General features: G+C 42.4%; 1 protein-coding gene and 1 long non-coding RNA gene across 2 annotated transcripts; both read left to right on the top strand.

The window, feature by feature from the left end:
• Positions 1–3,196: 3,196 nt before the first annotated feature.
• On the top strand, positions 3,197–5,374 carry LOC119317483. The gene is made up of 3 exons (XR_005153648.1): positions 3,197–3,474; positions 4,587–4,718; positions 4,958–5,374. It is a non-coding gene; the product is annotated as an uncharacterized LOC119317483 (long non-coding RNA).
• Positions 5,375–6,312: 938 nt separating this feature from the next.
• Positions 6,313–7,265, top strand: LOC119319462. Its single transcript, XM_037593940.1, has one exon. The coding sequence runs from the start codon at positions 6,399–6,401 to the stop codon at positions 7,104–7,106; it is 708 nt and encodes a 235-aa protein (XP_037449837.1). The 5' UTR covers positions 6,313–6,398; the 3' UTR covers positions 7,107–7,265.
• Positions 7,266–15,850: the final 8,585 nt, after the last annotated feature.

Genomic DNA, 15,850 nt, shown 5'->3' on the forward strand with positions numbered 1-15,850 from the left:
GAAGCGTTTTCCTCTCGCTACAGTGCCCCATGAACCGTTTTTCTCTCGCTACAGTGTGCCTCGGACTGTTTCTGCTGCAGAACGCACGCTGGTTCCCGCAAGAAGCGAGCTAGCGCTGGCTCCACGAGAATCTGGCTCGTTTGGGAAGCCAGCGAGCTTCCGAACGGGCCTTTAATGTATCCCCGTTTTTTATCCATGGCGTATTTTGGACGAAATGGTCGTGAACTAAAGAATAAATAAAGTAGCGATTATCCTAAAAATAGTAAAACAAAATTAAAATACGAACAAGAATTCATGCATCAAATGTTATGAACTAAGAAGGTTTGAATTACTTGAATTGAGGGTCTTCGTCAAAGAAAGGATTCAAGCCAATACTTAACAACACTTTATATGAGCATTGGGATCAAAAGGTTAATTTGGGTTAATATTTGGTGCATAGCTCAGCTTGAGTACATGCACACTACATCATCGGTTCACTTTTGTGGTAACCCAAATATATTAATAGTCTTATTAAATTACATCACAACTATGTTTCAGTCACTCAATAAATCCGTTTATTTGCGTCTGTCGTAACAAACAAACCAACAAATATACCGTCAAAAAAAATCATAAGTAAGCATTATGCAACACGATCTTCCTCTCTTTTTTCATCTGCAAAGTACTCAATATAGTGCGCCTCTGGTTCAGCTCCAATAGTAGTAGCACTAACACCGAAGATCGTCATAAAAATAAAAAAAAATCATCACAACTCTCTCTTCTCACTCTGATCTCTCTCTCTCTCTCTCTCTCTCTCTCTCTCTTATAAGCAGCATAAAACAACCTGCTCCATCTCATCTCATCGAACAACAACATAGTACAAAAGAATATCATCTCATCTCTCCGTGTCTTCATCTGACTACACCGAAGCTGCACGAACAACTAGTTGTCACAAAAATCTGTATCTCTCTCATCTCGCTCCCCGTCCCGAGCCCGTCTCCAGCATCGCGCTGTGCCGCGCCGCTCCTGCCATGCTCCAGCGCTGTGCTGCAATAGGAAAGCAATTATATTTTACATTAAAAATCTTTGATTTCTTTCCACCACACACGTGCCTATCCTATCCTCTGATTCCTATATGCACCCCCCTGAGACCAGGTCTCACGTGCTGTAAGAATTCTATGAGACCAGGTCTCACGTGAGACCCATCCTGATGGATGACACGTGGCATTCACAAATCACAAAGCACCCCCACCCCCACTTAAAATCAGGGGGGAGAGAGATTAGATGCTTTGTGATTTGTGAATGCCACGTGTCATCCATCAGGACAGGTCTCACCTGCTAACCGTGAGACCTGGTCTCATATAATTTTTTTCTCTGTAACCACCGATACACTCTCTCCCTCTCTCTCCTCATTAGTTTTGCTTAAGCATCCAAGAAAATTAGAGCACAAGAGCAGCAGTAGCAGCTCCGTGTGATGGCTGATGCGGTGGCGCTGAACTCCACGGGCCAAGGTGCAGCTGGAGCTAGGACCGACGGGTCAAGCTCAACAAGTCATGGTGCAAATTGGAGCCCACGGGAGGACCAGTGCACGCACGACTGGGTGCGGACAGGCACAAGCAGAGCATGCATGGCCACTGCGCGCAGCACACACGGCCCTCGGCTTCCCCGCAACGAACAACCTTGTCCAGGAGGTCCGCAACCTTGAGATCTCCTTCCCCGCGCAAGGACTCGGCCGAATTCACCCTGAAGCCCTCGCCATCATCCTCCAACTCCAAGTCCGAGTATCGTCATTCGTCGTCGATTACCTTGCCGTTGCTGCTTCCCCGGCCTCACCGACCTCGCCGTCGGGTTCACCGTGAGTCCCCATAGCTTTTCCCTTTGTTTCCCCCTCTGATTAGGACCCGTAGCTAACGCCATGGTTACCGCCACCTCGCCATGGCTGGTCCTCTCAGTCCAGACCGAGCTTTGACTCCGCATGTCTGGTTCCTAAAAACAGGAGCGCGAAGTTGCTCGGTCCTGTCCGGTCTAGACCGCCGGCGGCCGGTCCAAACGGCAGCTCGATGAGGGCCCGACCCCCGTCCACCCTCAGGAGGACGCGTCTTCATGCGCAAAAGATCTTGCCGAGAAAAGGCAAAAGGGGCACCGGTAGATGTGGTTCGCAGTTGACGATAGACATGGCAAACAGGTGGCGGAAAAGAAGCGACATGCTCATGGCCGGAAGGAGATGCGCTGCCCGTGTGCCAGAAGGACGCGTCCCGTTGCTGTCGAAGAAGATGCGGTGGCGCGCAGGAGCAAGCGGCAACGGGCGCGCGAGTAGCCGGGGCGGCAGCGCAGTCGAGAGAGGAGGAGGCATGAGGTACGCGGCGGCGGCCTATGGTGTGCTGAGACGGTCGGGAAGAAGGGTGCCATCATGCACGGCGCACTCGGCGCACTCGGCTCAGAGCTCCGCTAGGCAGGAGGGGCACCGACGTTTGATAAAATTTACACTGGGCGTACGCATCCTCGTCCGCTTCTCCTCTACTCCCCTCATTTTGGGAACCGATATTTATTGGAGGGTAGCAAAGGCGGCGACGAAGGTGAAGTTTGACTCCAACTCATGTTCCACACGGATAATTTCTGACGAAAGTGCATCTAGTCAGGACTATTGATTGATTTTTGGAAGATTATACTTTAGGGTATCAATCACATACCAAAGAGGTTGGGTGATGCCACGGGCGATGGCCAACCCAGTGCGTGCGGCGCCCAGGTCCAAACGGACGAAATTTAGTATCACCTCACGTATCTTTATCTTTACCTAATAATAAAGAACTGCAGGTTCTATTTTCGAAAAGCAAAGGGACTATTTTATAAAAACGCCGCGACGGTGAACCCGAAGACTCAATCCGTGCTTTATTATTAAAAAATTAGGGAGAGATTGCTCCTGTTGCAATGCATGGGTTCATTCTAGGGTGACGAAGGGATCGTACCATTCAACCCCTTCTTTTATGCTTTTCCTGGCGGTCTGAAGAAAACAACAATCAACAAGACTTTTCTAATCCTCCCTTTCTTGTAGGAAGGGGAACGACTAGAATAGAAGATGAGCTTCGGGTGAAAAAATAGAAAAAATGATCTGAGCCGTTAGCATTGAGATGGATGGTACAGATTTTGGTGGTGGGATCTTTGCGCACGGTTAGCAAAAAGGACCCTCTATTCTTGTTAATTTTCTCCCGACATCCTCCTCCAAACGCGACCACGAGTCACCCTCCCCCTCGCCCATCTCCCTCCCGCTTGTGGACAGTAGCGGCGGTCGAGATCCGCATCCCTCCCCAATCCCCATCTCCGGCAACTACAGTAGCTCGCCTAAGGCAAGCAGATGGGGGCTACTCATCCCCTTCCCCTCTCAGGCCCTTGGAGCGGCTTGTCGGCGTGATCCGTGCCTCTGCCCCCTCTCAAGATCCTAGATCGCTGGCGGCAAGCCGGTGGTGGGCTCCTCCTTCGCCTCTCACGCCCAGGATCAAGGTATACTCTGATACTCCTACTTCCTCCTCTCTCACCTAGATTTCTGTGTGCACATTCGTCAAAGATCTGCTAGGGTAGATGAGGGATCTACAGGAAGGTTGGGCCTTAATGAGGCGGCTGATGAAGACATTAAATCAGAGCAATTGTACACGGGGCACCAATGTGTACCATCCGAAATCACTAAATAACAATGGGATTATGCAGTGACGGCCATTACATGCAATATTATCGTTATATATGGGCATGTGACTGCTTTGGATGAATCGTGCTATGTACAGAGTTCCTAGATTAATACGAGAACCAATTAAATCTGAACCTGAAGTCAAATTGATGCCATGTTTTAGCCTGTAGATCGTTAATCTGTTGATGCTTTGGTTACATCGATTCTCAGACATGCTAAGGGTGTGTTAATTCTGTTATAAAGTAGTGCATCGCAAGGTGTTTGACTGGTTTAGTGGGGAGAGTGAACCCTTCACTTATTTAGTGCATACAAGACGCATGATTAGTTAGTGTAATGTGATAAGGGGAGATCTCCTATTTTTTTTAGTTGATGGCTATAAAGCTTCTTGTCCACAAACAGGAGATTCAGCTAATTTTGAACCAACGATTCAGAAATTTGGTTGAATACATATAAGGGGGGAGCACAACAGGTATGGCCTGAGAAGTTGTTTCACTTGGTCCTGGGATTCTTGTGCATTCTTGAAAATAGCAAATAATATGCATCGCAACATATTTCCAAAGTTGATTTAGAAAATATTTGCTTCATTTCTGCTTTGCATAGCTGCTTTCTTTACATGCTGAATCAAGTTGTGGCCCTAGTCTTAAAGTGGCATGAATGTTTGAGACTAAGATCTATGCCAATTTTCTATCAAAAGTTGCCAATATTTGGAAAATTGTAGAGAGGGGCTCACGCTTGGTGTTCAACCAATCAAATGCCAAGTTTTGGTCTCATGCCAAATTTTGGCCCCAATCCAGTCCTGAAATGTTTGTATTTTTGTAGTATTTTGTTTTAATTGCTCATTGCTAGTGTTCTGCTGTAAATGCCATTCTATACACAGGACATATGAATACTAAATGAGTGCAGCATTGTTCTTTTACATTCTTCTCTCTAGTAGTGGTGCTCGTTGAAGTCTTTCGCCTTGCATACTGGAATCCAAATCGAATGAAAAGCATGGTGAATTGAGGGAGCAAAGAGCAGCATCAATGCTACACTTTGAAGCTGAATCATGGTGAAAGCCTCAAAGGTAGGTTTCTCTGCCACCGGAAATAATTATTCATCTCGGTTCTTTTCTACGGCTATTTGCAGGCTAAGTTGTGTTATAAGTTTGTATTTTTATGCTTGTGTACACTCTGAGTGTGCCCACCAGTCTTTTTTATATGTAAGCTCTGAGTGTACCTTACAGACTTTTAGTCCACGAAAGAACATAATTATTTCCAGTTTCTTGCCTTGATGTAAACTATAAAATTGTCCATGTATTTGTAGATGGGTGATGCTCTGACACCAGAAGCATCTTGAGTACATATGGACAGAAGAAGTGTACGACTGCAAGGGCGAAACTCATTTGCGTGCGAGATAATTTTAGTTCTTTTGCTGAACGTACACCAACAGACTTGTGCTGAACTGAATCATATTCGTTTGATGTTATCTCTCCTTGCAAATGAAGCTTGATGAGAGACAAGCATTCGAACCGGAGGCAAACGTCAACTGAACAATATTATGTCATGTACAATCAAGATAGCAAATGCTCGCTGAGCGGTTAATCATTTTAGTACTTAATATTTGGTTTTGCTGGTCATGTAATAAAAATAATCATCTCATGTTATGGATCACTTCACATGCATGTATGTGGATCAAAGTCGACCGAGAAATGGAATACCTTGCTCACAAACATTTTCAGCAGCCTATTCAGATGTGGGTGTGTATTGCGAGATAACCTTAATGTTAACTTCAATTTTATGTTGCATAATTCATATAAAATATTAGCTCTGTTTTGGATAATCCAGTTTGACATATACATTTAGTTGTGCGTCAAGGGGATGACTTAATTTTCACATATAATCAAATATTGACATGCTTGAAAGAGTTGTCATTAACATTCTGCCGATTTGGAAATAAATGAGAGACATGAGGTTGTTACTATAAAAGTGATGTTTATATCTATCTATTTCTAGGGGGTGATTCGTGAAATGTACACTTAAGTGGGAGCAGTCCCCTCCACCATAATCTGTGCCATTCATCTCCCATTCAATGGCTCAGATTTCATTTTTCTATTCTTTCACATGAAGCTCAGATTCTATACTAGTTGCTCCCTGTAGGAAGTTTAGCTAGTATTTGTTAAATGTGAATGTGTTGACGAAGTGGCTCGTTATTAAGTTGCTATATAAGGCCAGGTACTACTAAGTTTGTAAGATCCTGGCCATGTTGTTATCCCTCCGTCATCTTCTCTCCAAATCTAAATCCTAGAGATGAGATTTTCTAGGCACCCCATGTTGTCAGCCATGTTGTCAACCCTCCTCCGCCCGCAGGTCGTCATCCCCTCCCCCTTCTATGTCGGTGTGGGAGCGTGGTGATGCCCCTATCTACCAGATGGAGCTCTAGTTTCTCTCTCTTTGGGGCTTCAGTAGGGTTGCACGTGGGCGGGGCATTTGCAGCGGCGATGTTCCTTGGTATGAATAGTGTCTCACACATTAGACCACCGTTCCGATGGTACTGTCATGATTGATTAAAAGTTTTTTATGATTTTTTTTGAGGAACCGATGTGTATGGGATGTGCAACAGTGCAAGCGAAGAAAAGAGCAGCACTGACAGTTGGGAGTGGGCACTGGCAGTTGAGAAGGGTACACACCTCTTAACATCTATGGACCTCATAACTAAACGTCGCTTTACTCCTCGATAGCTCACCAACCAAAACAACCAGAAGGGGATGGCAAGCCCGCACCACATCGCGATGGAGCTCGTCGGCCCCAAGCCCGGCGGATCCTCCTCCGCGGTCGCCGTCCACCACATGTTCGTTGTCGTGGTCGACGGCGTCGAGACGGACATCCACGAGGGCACGCTCCAGGGCAGTCTCGGCAAGGTCACCGTCACCAGCCCCGGGAACCTCTCCGCCGACGGCCTCCGGAGCGTCGTCGTGCGCGGCGGGGGAGGGGGCGCCGTCGTGTTCACCCTGTGCGGCGACGCGGCCGCCGAGGGCGTGGGGTCCGCGTCCTTCGTCCAGTGCGGCGCGACGCGCGTCGACGGCGCGCGGGAGGTGTCGGTCTCGCGGTGCCGGTCCCTGGACGCGGAGCAGGCCGGCAAGGTGACGGTCGAGAGGTGCCGGGAGGCGCGGCTCCGAGGCGGCGGCCTCCTCCGCGCGACCCGCTGCAGGCGGGCCGACGTCGAGAGCTTCGGCGAGGTCCGCCTGGCGCGCTGCAAGGGAGTGCGCGCCGACTGGTGCGGCAGCCTGGAGGTCCAGATGTGCAGGGCCGTCGACGCCAGCCGGTGCGGCGCCGTGAGCGGCGACCGGTGCCGCCGCGTGAACGTCGCCGGCTGCGGCAGCGTCGCCGTGACCCACGCCGTGGTCAAGACGGTGGAGGAAGAGCAGCTGCAGTCGCAGCAAACCGTGTCTCCGCAGTCCAGTGGAAGTGAGTAAGCAGCATCAGTGAATTCGAAATTGCCTGTAATTCTTTGTTGTCTGTACGAAATTGCCAAAGTTTCTGGAACTAAGAGATCCCTACTCAACCGGATCGCGTTTGAATGTATGATGAACACGCCATGTTTGGACTTATTGAATCTTTGGATGTCGAATGTATATGTTATAACGCACATAACAATGGATGTACTAAGTGTAAAACGTGTTCTAAGTTCGGGAAAACAGAAACTTAGACAATTTGAATGAACATGTTGGTTATAGACACAGACACATAAGTGTTAAGTTAAATTACAAGGACCGAAACGATGTATGATTAGATTTAATTAATATCAGAAAAACTAACGCCCACACACGTGTGGGCGTTTGCAGATCACCCACACGTCTTCATCACCACTCATTTTGCCACGTATGAATAGATGACATTAATAGAAATCTTTTTGGTTTTCGGCTTAAAAATGTTTTATCTTCTAAATAAAAAAGCGAACTAAAAATTCGTTTTCATCATTAAATCCGTCTCGACGAGATCTTCAAAACTAGACCCCATGTTGATACGTTTCGATGAATTTTTTTTTTGCCCAGAAGTTGCCATGATGTTTACACTATAGTTATCATAGTGCTTAAACTAAAGTTGCCATGTGGCATTTTTAGTTTGTAGATCATGACAATTTTATTTTTTTATGATGGCAATTCCAGTACTTTGACCATGAAAATATTTTTTTATTGAACCATGGCAATTTTAAGTGCATGTATCATGACAATTTTAGTTTATGGTGCATGGCAGGTCTAGTTTCTTAATCTCCGTTTTATAATATGTTAAAATTTACTTTTAAATGTAAAAGAAAATAGTTGAAATATATCATGACAACTTCAGTGTAAATATCATGACAATTCATGTGCAATAGACATGGCAACTATTGATAAAAAAAATCGCCGAAATATATCAGTATGAGATCTAGTTTTGAAGATCTCGTCGCGAGGGATTTAATGGTGAAAACGGATCTTCAATCGGATTTTTCATTTAAGAGATAAAACATTTTAAAAACTGAAAATTCAAAAAGATTGTCGCATGCATGCATGCGATGACGTGGCAATCTATTTGCATTAGAGACGTGTGGTAGTTATCGACGTCCATTAAAATTATACCTCTCTCGCAAGGCGATTAGGAAAAGCCTTCCTCCCCTCGATCTCCACCGAAGAGAGCGTAGATTCGCCTGCCGCTCCGGCGGTCGGTGACGGAGAGAGGATTTCGGGTGCCTCGGATCCGGTTAGTGGATATGTAGGGGTTTTGGTCCTTGCAGGGGCGGCATTTGGATGGATGGCGGCGCTTCTTCTTCGAGTCGATCTTCCGGGTTTCGATCCTTCACAAGTTTGTCCGTTGAGACGGATTAGACGGAGCTCCGGCGTAGATTCCTGCCAGCTCCTCGGGGCAGCGAGGTTAAAATTTCTTGCCGTGCGTACGCAACGGTGATATTTGGTGTCAGGTTCTTCAGATCGATTCAAGGATTCAACGACGACGACTGCGACTCCGGGGCGTTGGTCCTTATGAGCACGTGCACGAAGACTTTCCGACTGTCATCAACAAGGTCAACCTGGCTCCGGTATGAGAGTGATGACAACAGCGTGTTGGCGGCTCGTTCTGGCGGTGGCAATGAGGTGGTCCATGAACCTTGATATAATTTTTATTATGTTTGAGGTGTTTTGCACTTTCCATAAATCTTTATAATAGATCTAATACTTTTCGCAAAAAGTATATTAGAGGGACCGAAACTTAAAATTATATTATCAAGTTAACTTTTTTGACTTGATGGATACAACATTTATTCTCTGGATATACCCCCTCCGTTCCTAAATATAAATATAGGTCTTTTTTTAGAGATTCCAATATAAACCACACACAGAGCAAAATAAGTGAATCTACGCTCTAAACTATGTCTATATACATCCGTATGTAGTCTGTACCGAAATCTCTAAAAATACTTATATTTAGAAACGAGGGAGTAGTATATAAGGTTTCGGATAGTTTAGTGATCAATATTAGATTGCAAATTGAAATGTACTACTTGTAAAATTTGTTCAATTATGTTAAATAGGGTGATGTGTAGTAGTACGTGAACATTTTTGTCGAATTACTTGGATGCCTTAACGAAAGAAAAATTTTATTTTGTCTACTGATGTTACTTCAATCTATAATCATAAGTTTTGCAATATAAAACGTGAACCTAAAGAGCAGTATGTTGAATTAAATATACTTTTATTAGATATCGTATTATATTACCCCCTATGTAAATTAATGTAAGATGTTTTTGTAGTTCAAATCTGATAATTTAATTGTGAAGGTTTAACCATTGATAAACATTTTGATAAGTACATACAACTATTGATTTGGTATACTGACTAATTTTATCTTTTAGTGATATATAAAGATGTCGTCTAAGTCAAGTTATTCGGCAAGTGGAACATCAAAATCTAGCAATTCAGATATTACTACACGGAAGGAGATGGCTCAAGCAGAAAATGAGGATGAAAATGTAATGAATTTAGATTGAAGGTAGACCATGTTCATGCAATTTTGAATAGGTTTACGGATTACATAAAAAATATGCTTTGGAAAATCAAATTTGATGGGTTGCTGAAGTTCCCTGAAATAAAAAAAAATACACCTTAAGTTTAGTACATTTCTTTTAAGTGCAACAAGTGTGAAGTATCGATGCATTAAAATATCTTAAAATAGGAAACTGAAATTCTATTCTAGAGATATGCACAAAGTTTTTGGTATTCCGTCTGGACCAAGAGACATTGATGGTGTTGATAGTCAGACAACTGCTGCTTCTATTGATTCCTTGAAGGGTAATATATGTGTGGTTGGGAATGATTCTCACATATCAAAGCAAGCATGAAAAGAATTAGCCAGATGTATAGCAGAGTTATCAAGTGAAGTTGAGAAGGCATGCTTTAAGGTGGTCTATATGAAATTTATTATGGGTCATTTGGTAACACTTTCTTCTAAACATGACTACACACTATGTATGCAAAAGTTCTACACTGATAATCAAGTACAAATTGTACTGAGGAGACATAATAATTTGCCTAGGATTGCAAACTCCGATAAGAGACGCGTAAATCTTATGATTTCCTCTTGCAAGAAAACACTAAATGGTGTAGCAATGTATGATGTGTGCATGCCATGTATTCCATTGTCGAATTAGTTGTCCAACTTAAATTTTATCAAAAGTAATATACAACTATCTTGTTGTACTTGCTTATAGATTGAAATGGCAAAACCTATATGCTATTTGAGGAGTATGATTGATAGGAGATCATACAACTTTCTTGTTGAAAAGTTTGAAAGAACAATGGTTGCCCGAAAAACACAATCAATTGGATTTTTCAATAACATTATGTCAGAGGGTTCATTGAAGAATAATGGAAGTATAAAAAACTTTGAAGTTGTTTGAAAGAATGTGCAATTTTCTTACCTTCGACAAGTCCACAATGTATCTTGAATGAAATATTTAGTAATCACATAAGATATAACCCACAAACTGTAAAAAAATTTATACTTTACATTTTCAAAATTTAATTTATTTAGATGATAGATCTATACTATATTTGAAGGTGAGACATTCTGTGACTCGAGAATTCAAACTAAGGCATGATAAAAAATGTGAATGGAATATTAAGAAGAATGGTATAATTAGAGAAGGTATTGAATTTATAGACAAAGTCTTCTCGTTGTTAATTCAAAATTGCATGTGTTGCACTCATAGAGGGTTAAGTCCGTGCTTACTTCAGAGAGCAAAACGTCGACATGTATTGGGGGGAAACTTGGTGTTATGTATTCTTGTTCGATTTTAAATAATTGTTATTAGTTATTTTACCTTACTTTATTTTTGCAGGTAATCCAATTCCGCCAAGCATTGTAAAAGAGGTTCATACTCTCAGTAGTGTTCATACAAGATCAGAAGGTAATATTTGTTTCAATCACGTTTTTGTTCCCTCTATTACTATAATTGTCACATCTCAGGATTTTCAATTCTTGGAATGTGAATAACTAAAATAAGGTTCATTAATTTAAAAAAAATGTTTGTGATTGCGTGATCTTAGCTAGTTCTCCCTATGAGTTAATTGATTTGATTGTCATTTGTGGATCATTTTTTTGAGAATTATTCACAACCACAAATCATTTAGGGATTATTTATAAAGTGGGTTTTTATCATTTATGCCACAAGTTGTGTCTCACTACTCACTTTTGCCATTAGAAGTTACAACTACTCAAAAATGCCATCGATCCATGAGATACTTGCTCAAAAATGCCATTAGATATCTAAAAAATGCCATCATTACGTTAGATGTTTGCTCAAAAATGCCATTAGACATTGTTATTTTCATGTCAAACCCGTTGACCTTGTTATATGACAAAAATAAGCCTAGACCCACATGTTGGTCTCTCTATCTCACAATGATAAGTATGGCCCCACTTGTCAGGAGTAACCAAGCGAATAATTTTACAGGAAAATAAGAACGCTGTCGGGATCAAGTAGGCCCTACACTTTATTGTAGTGAGATAGAGGGAGAGATAGCATGTTGGTCCATAGGTATTTGTGTCATTATAACATGGCAAAAAGATTTGAGATCACAATAATGGTGTCCAATGGCATTTTTGAGCATGTGTCTAACAAAGTGATGACATTTTTGAGTGGATGCAATTCGCAGTGGCAAAATTGAGTAGTGGGACACAACCGGTGGCATAAATGATAAAAACCCATTTATAAATGGAAAAATAGTGCTAAAAAATTACGTGTGACTTCTATTTGATTTTGGGTTGGAAAATAATTCCCGTAAATCCCAAATATTGTTGAAACCCTAAATATAAAATTGGAAATTAAATTGAACACTAAAATTATTTAGGGAATAAAATAATAACCCAAAATAAGGTGACAAATAATTTATTCAATTTGGATGAAATGTAATTTCCTAAGTCTCAAGTAGTCTTTTGGGCCATTGTAATTTTCCTAAAAGAATTTGTAGCAAGTTTGATATTTTAATAAAATTTAAATTTAAAAGAGAAAGAAAAAACATCAAACCTAACTATGACTCAGCCCATCTACCCCCCCCCCCCTCTCTCTCTCTCGTGTGCAGCGCAACAAGGAGGCCAGACCCAATTCCTAGCTCAACATAGTCCCGCGCCTCCCTTTTCTCTAGGCTTCGAGAGACTTCTAGTTGTGGAGTTCTTCTGGGCTCCTGCGCTTCCCGCGCCTCCCAAGTACTCGGAAGCCCTCTCTTTCTCTTTCTCTGTCTCCCTCCCCCCTCTCTCTCCTACACCTCCCAAGTACGGACAAAGTCCTTTTAGGCTTCGAGAGAATTGATCTAGTAGTGGAGTCAGCTTTACTTGTTCCTTAAGTAAAGTTGTCGTGTGAGTTTGAAATCTGACCGTTGTAAACGTGTCGGTTGGCCATTGGTTGGGTTGCATGCCCCGCGTGGTCATTTCACCCTCGATACTGCTCCAGATTGAAGCTACTACTATGTAGCACTTCTATGCACCACTTCCAGTGAAGATCTAATCATAAACTTGGCCAAAGAAAACTCATAGATCGGAAAGCATTACATAGCTATGATAGTCACACATAATAAAGTTCAGAAAAGACTCAATTACTTTCAATGAATAGTCTGATCATAAACCCACAATTCACTGGATCCCAAAAAACACACTACAAAAGATTGCATCAAAATCGATCTCCAAAGAGAACATTGTATTGAAGATCAAAAAGAGAGATGGATGACCATCTAGCTAATTACTATGGACCCATAGGTCTTGTGGGAACTACTCACACATCATCGGTGGTGCAGTAAGGTTGATGTAGAAGCCCTCCGTGACCGACTCCCCCTCCGACATAGTACCCGCAAAGACCTCCAGTTGGGATCATGGAAGAACATATACTTGCGGTGGCTGAAAAGTTGTTCCATTGGTGCTTCTGTTTTTTTGCAATATTAGAGAATTTATAGTGTTGGAATTAGGTCAAATGGATCCATGAGGGGCCCACAAGATATCAGGGTGCACTCTATTGTCTTGTCGTATCCTCGTAGGTCTTCTGGTCCTCCCCTGAAGCTTCTAGGGTCTCTTCTGGTTCACTAAAACTCGTCAAAAAGTTCCGTCATGTTTGGACTCCGTTTGGTATAGATTTTTTGTAAAACAAAAAACAAGCATAAAACAACAATTGGCAGTAGGCACTAGGTTAATAGGTTAGTTCCCAAAAATAATATAAAATTGCATATAAAATATGTAAGATTTACAGTATAATAGCACAAAACAATGAAAAATTGTAGATACGTTGGAGACGTATCATGGTATTCTAGCATCGTCCTTAGTATGATTGGAGATCGAGGCAAGGTACACATTCATTATTAATATGTTTATGCATGTACCAAGTTTGCATAAATATTGAGACATTACTTATTATGTAGTGCTTGCATGATAACTTGTCAAACCGATGTCATTGAATATATGTTGCATAGACCAATCCATGATAAAATTAGCAAGTGGGCTTATGCTTTGTTGTGTATGATTTTTCTTATTAATATCGAGAATCTATCAAAGGCCAAATCACTGCCAGATTTATTATTGAGCATCGGATTGACGTCATGCATAATATTGATATTAGCCTTGTCTCTCGAGTACTATGGAGATTATGTTTTGATGGTTGAATTCATAGCGGTGGCCAAGGTGTTGGTGTTGTTTGTATATCTCCTTATGGTACTATTTTTGAAGCCCCATGCCACTTAGAATATTTTTTGCACAAATAATCAAAGCCGAATATGCATTGTTACTCGGATTGAATATTTTACTTGCTATATGTTCTATACATATTGAGGATTTCAACGATTCATTATTAGTAGTGCTACAAATATCAAAAAAATTATCAATGTTTTGACGAATCACTTATAATTTACCTTGAGGCATGTCTAGATGTAATATCCTCATTGGGTTGCTTTGTTGATCATGGTATTATGTTGGAGAGAGTTGGCACAACAAGCATCGGGCTACTATGTTGATCATGGTATTGCATATATATTGATAATTGATGCTTAGTCTCGTTGACATAGGCAAGGCCGAACTGAAGCCTACCGCTTCGACCACTAATGCATTTTTATGCAGACGAAAGCAAGGATTGGAGGATTCTCATTGTTGATTATTTACAAGATCCTAGCAAAAGGGTGGATACTATGATTTGGCAGATGGCTTTGCATGCATATCTAAGGAACTTTATGCTCAAATTAACGAAGTTGAGAATGTTTCACCCAAGTTAGCATCAAAAGGTTCACACAAGCAATGGCCGACATATACTTATCGCCCTAAGCAGATATAAAATGGCCGATGGAGTGTTGATATCGTCCTTGGAACAAGCTCTATGCAAAATGTTTTTCGGCAAACAAGCTTTGCTGAAAAAACAGGGGACATGTATTGACACCAGATTTTGGCATGGTCAAAAACTTAATTAAGATGGCCTCTGATAATCCACAAGTATAGGGGATTGCGACAGTCTTCGAGGGCAGTATTTCACCCAAATTTATTGATTCGACATAAGGGGAGCCAAAGAATATTTATGAGTATTAGCAGTTGAGTTGTCAATTCAACCTCACCTAGAAAACTAAATATCTGCATCAAAGTGTTTAGTAGCTGTAACACCCACGATGCGGCTATATCTCCCACGTGTCGGAGCACGATTTAGAGGCATAACCGCATAGTAGGCATGTCGCAAGAGGGGTAATCTTTACACATCCCATGTACTGAATAAGAAAGGGGTAAAGAGTTGTCTTACAATCGCCACTTCACACAATACATAAATATAGCATTGCATCATCCAGATACAATCAAGGTCCGACTACGGAACCAAATAAAGAAAGACAACCCCTAATGCAATAGATCCCCGATCGCCCCGACTGGGCTCCACTACTGATCAACTAAAAAACGAAACAACACCAACGAACACGAACTTCATCGGGCTCCCACTTGAGCTCGGTTGCATCACCTCCACGGTTATCATCGGCACCTGCAACTGTTTGAAGTAATCTGTGAGTCACGGGGACTCAGCAATCTCACACCCGTGAGATCAAGACTATTTAAGCTTATGGGTAGGAAAGGGTAGTGAGTGGAGCTGCAACAAGCACTAGCTTATATGGTGGCTAACTTACGCAAAAGAGAGCAAGAAGAGAAGCAAGGCACGATCGTGAACTAGAAGTGATCAAGAAGTGATCCTGAAACTACTTATGTTCAAACATAACTCCAAAGCCGTGTTCACTTCTTGGACTCCGCCGGAAAGAGACGATCACGGCTACACATTAGGTTGATGCATTTTAATTAAGTTAAGTGTCAAGTTCTCTACAACCGGACATTAACAAATTCCCATCTGCCCATAACCGCAGGCACAACTTTCGAAAGTTCAAAACCCTGCAGGGGTGTCCCAACTTAGCCCATCACAAGCTCTCACGGTCAACGAAGGATATTCCTTCTCCCAGGAAGACCCGATCGGACTCAGAATCCCGGTTACAAGACATTTCGACAATGGTAAAGCAAGACCAGCAAGACCGCCCGATGCGCCAACATCCTGATAGGAGCTGCACATATCTCGTTCTCAGGGCAACACCGAATGAACACTACGTACAACTAAAACCAGCCCTCAAGTTTCCCCGAGGTGGCGCCGCAAGTGGCTCTATTTAGGACCAACACTTAGACAAGCACTGGCCCG

Source organism: Triticum dicoccoides, chromosome 6A, assembly GCF_002162155.2.
Source record: "Triticum dicoccoides isolate Atlit2015 ecotype Zavitan chromosome 6A, WEW_v2.0, whole genome shotgun sequence".
Classification (NCBI taxonomy): Eukaryota; Viridiplantae; Streptophyta; class Magnoliopsida; order Poales; family Poaceae; genus Triticum; species Triticum dicoccoides.

Bases quoted from the DNA above. Each gene is read 5' to 3' on its own strand.
- LOC119319462 (XM_037593940.1), top strand. From the start codon at position 6,399: ATGGCAAGCCCGCACCACATCGCGATGGAGCTCGTCGGCCCCAAGCCC.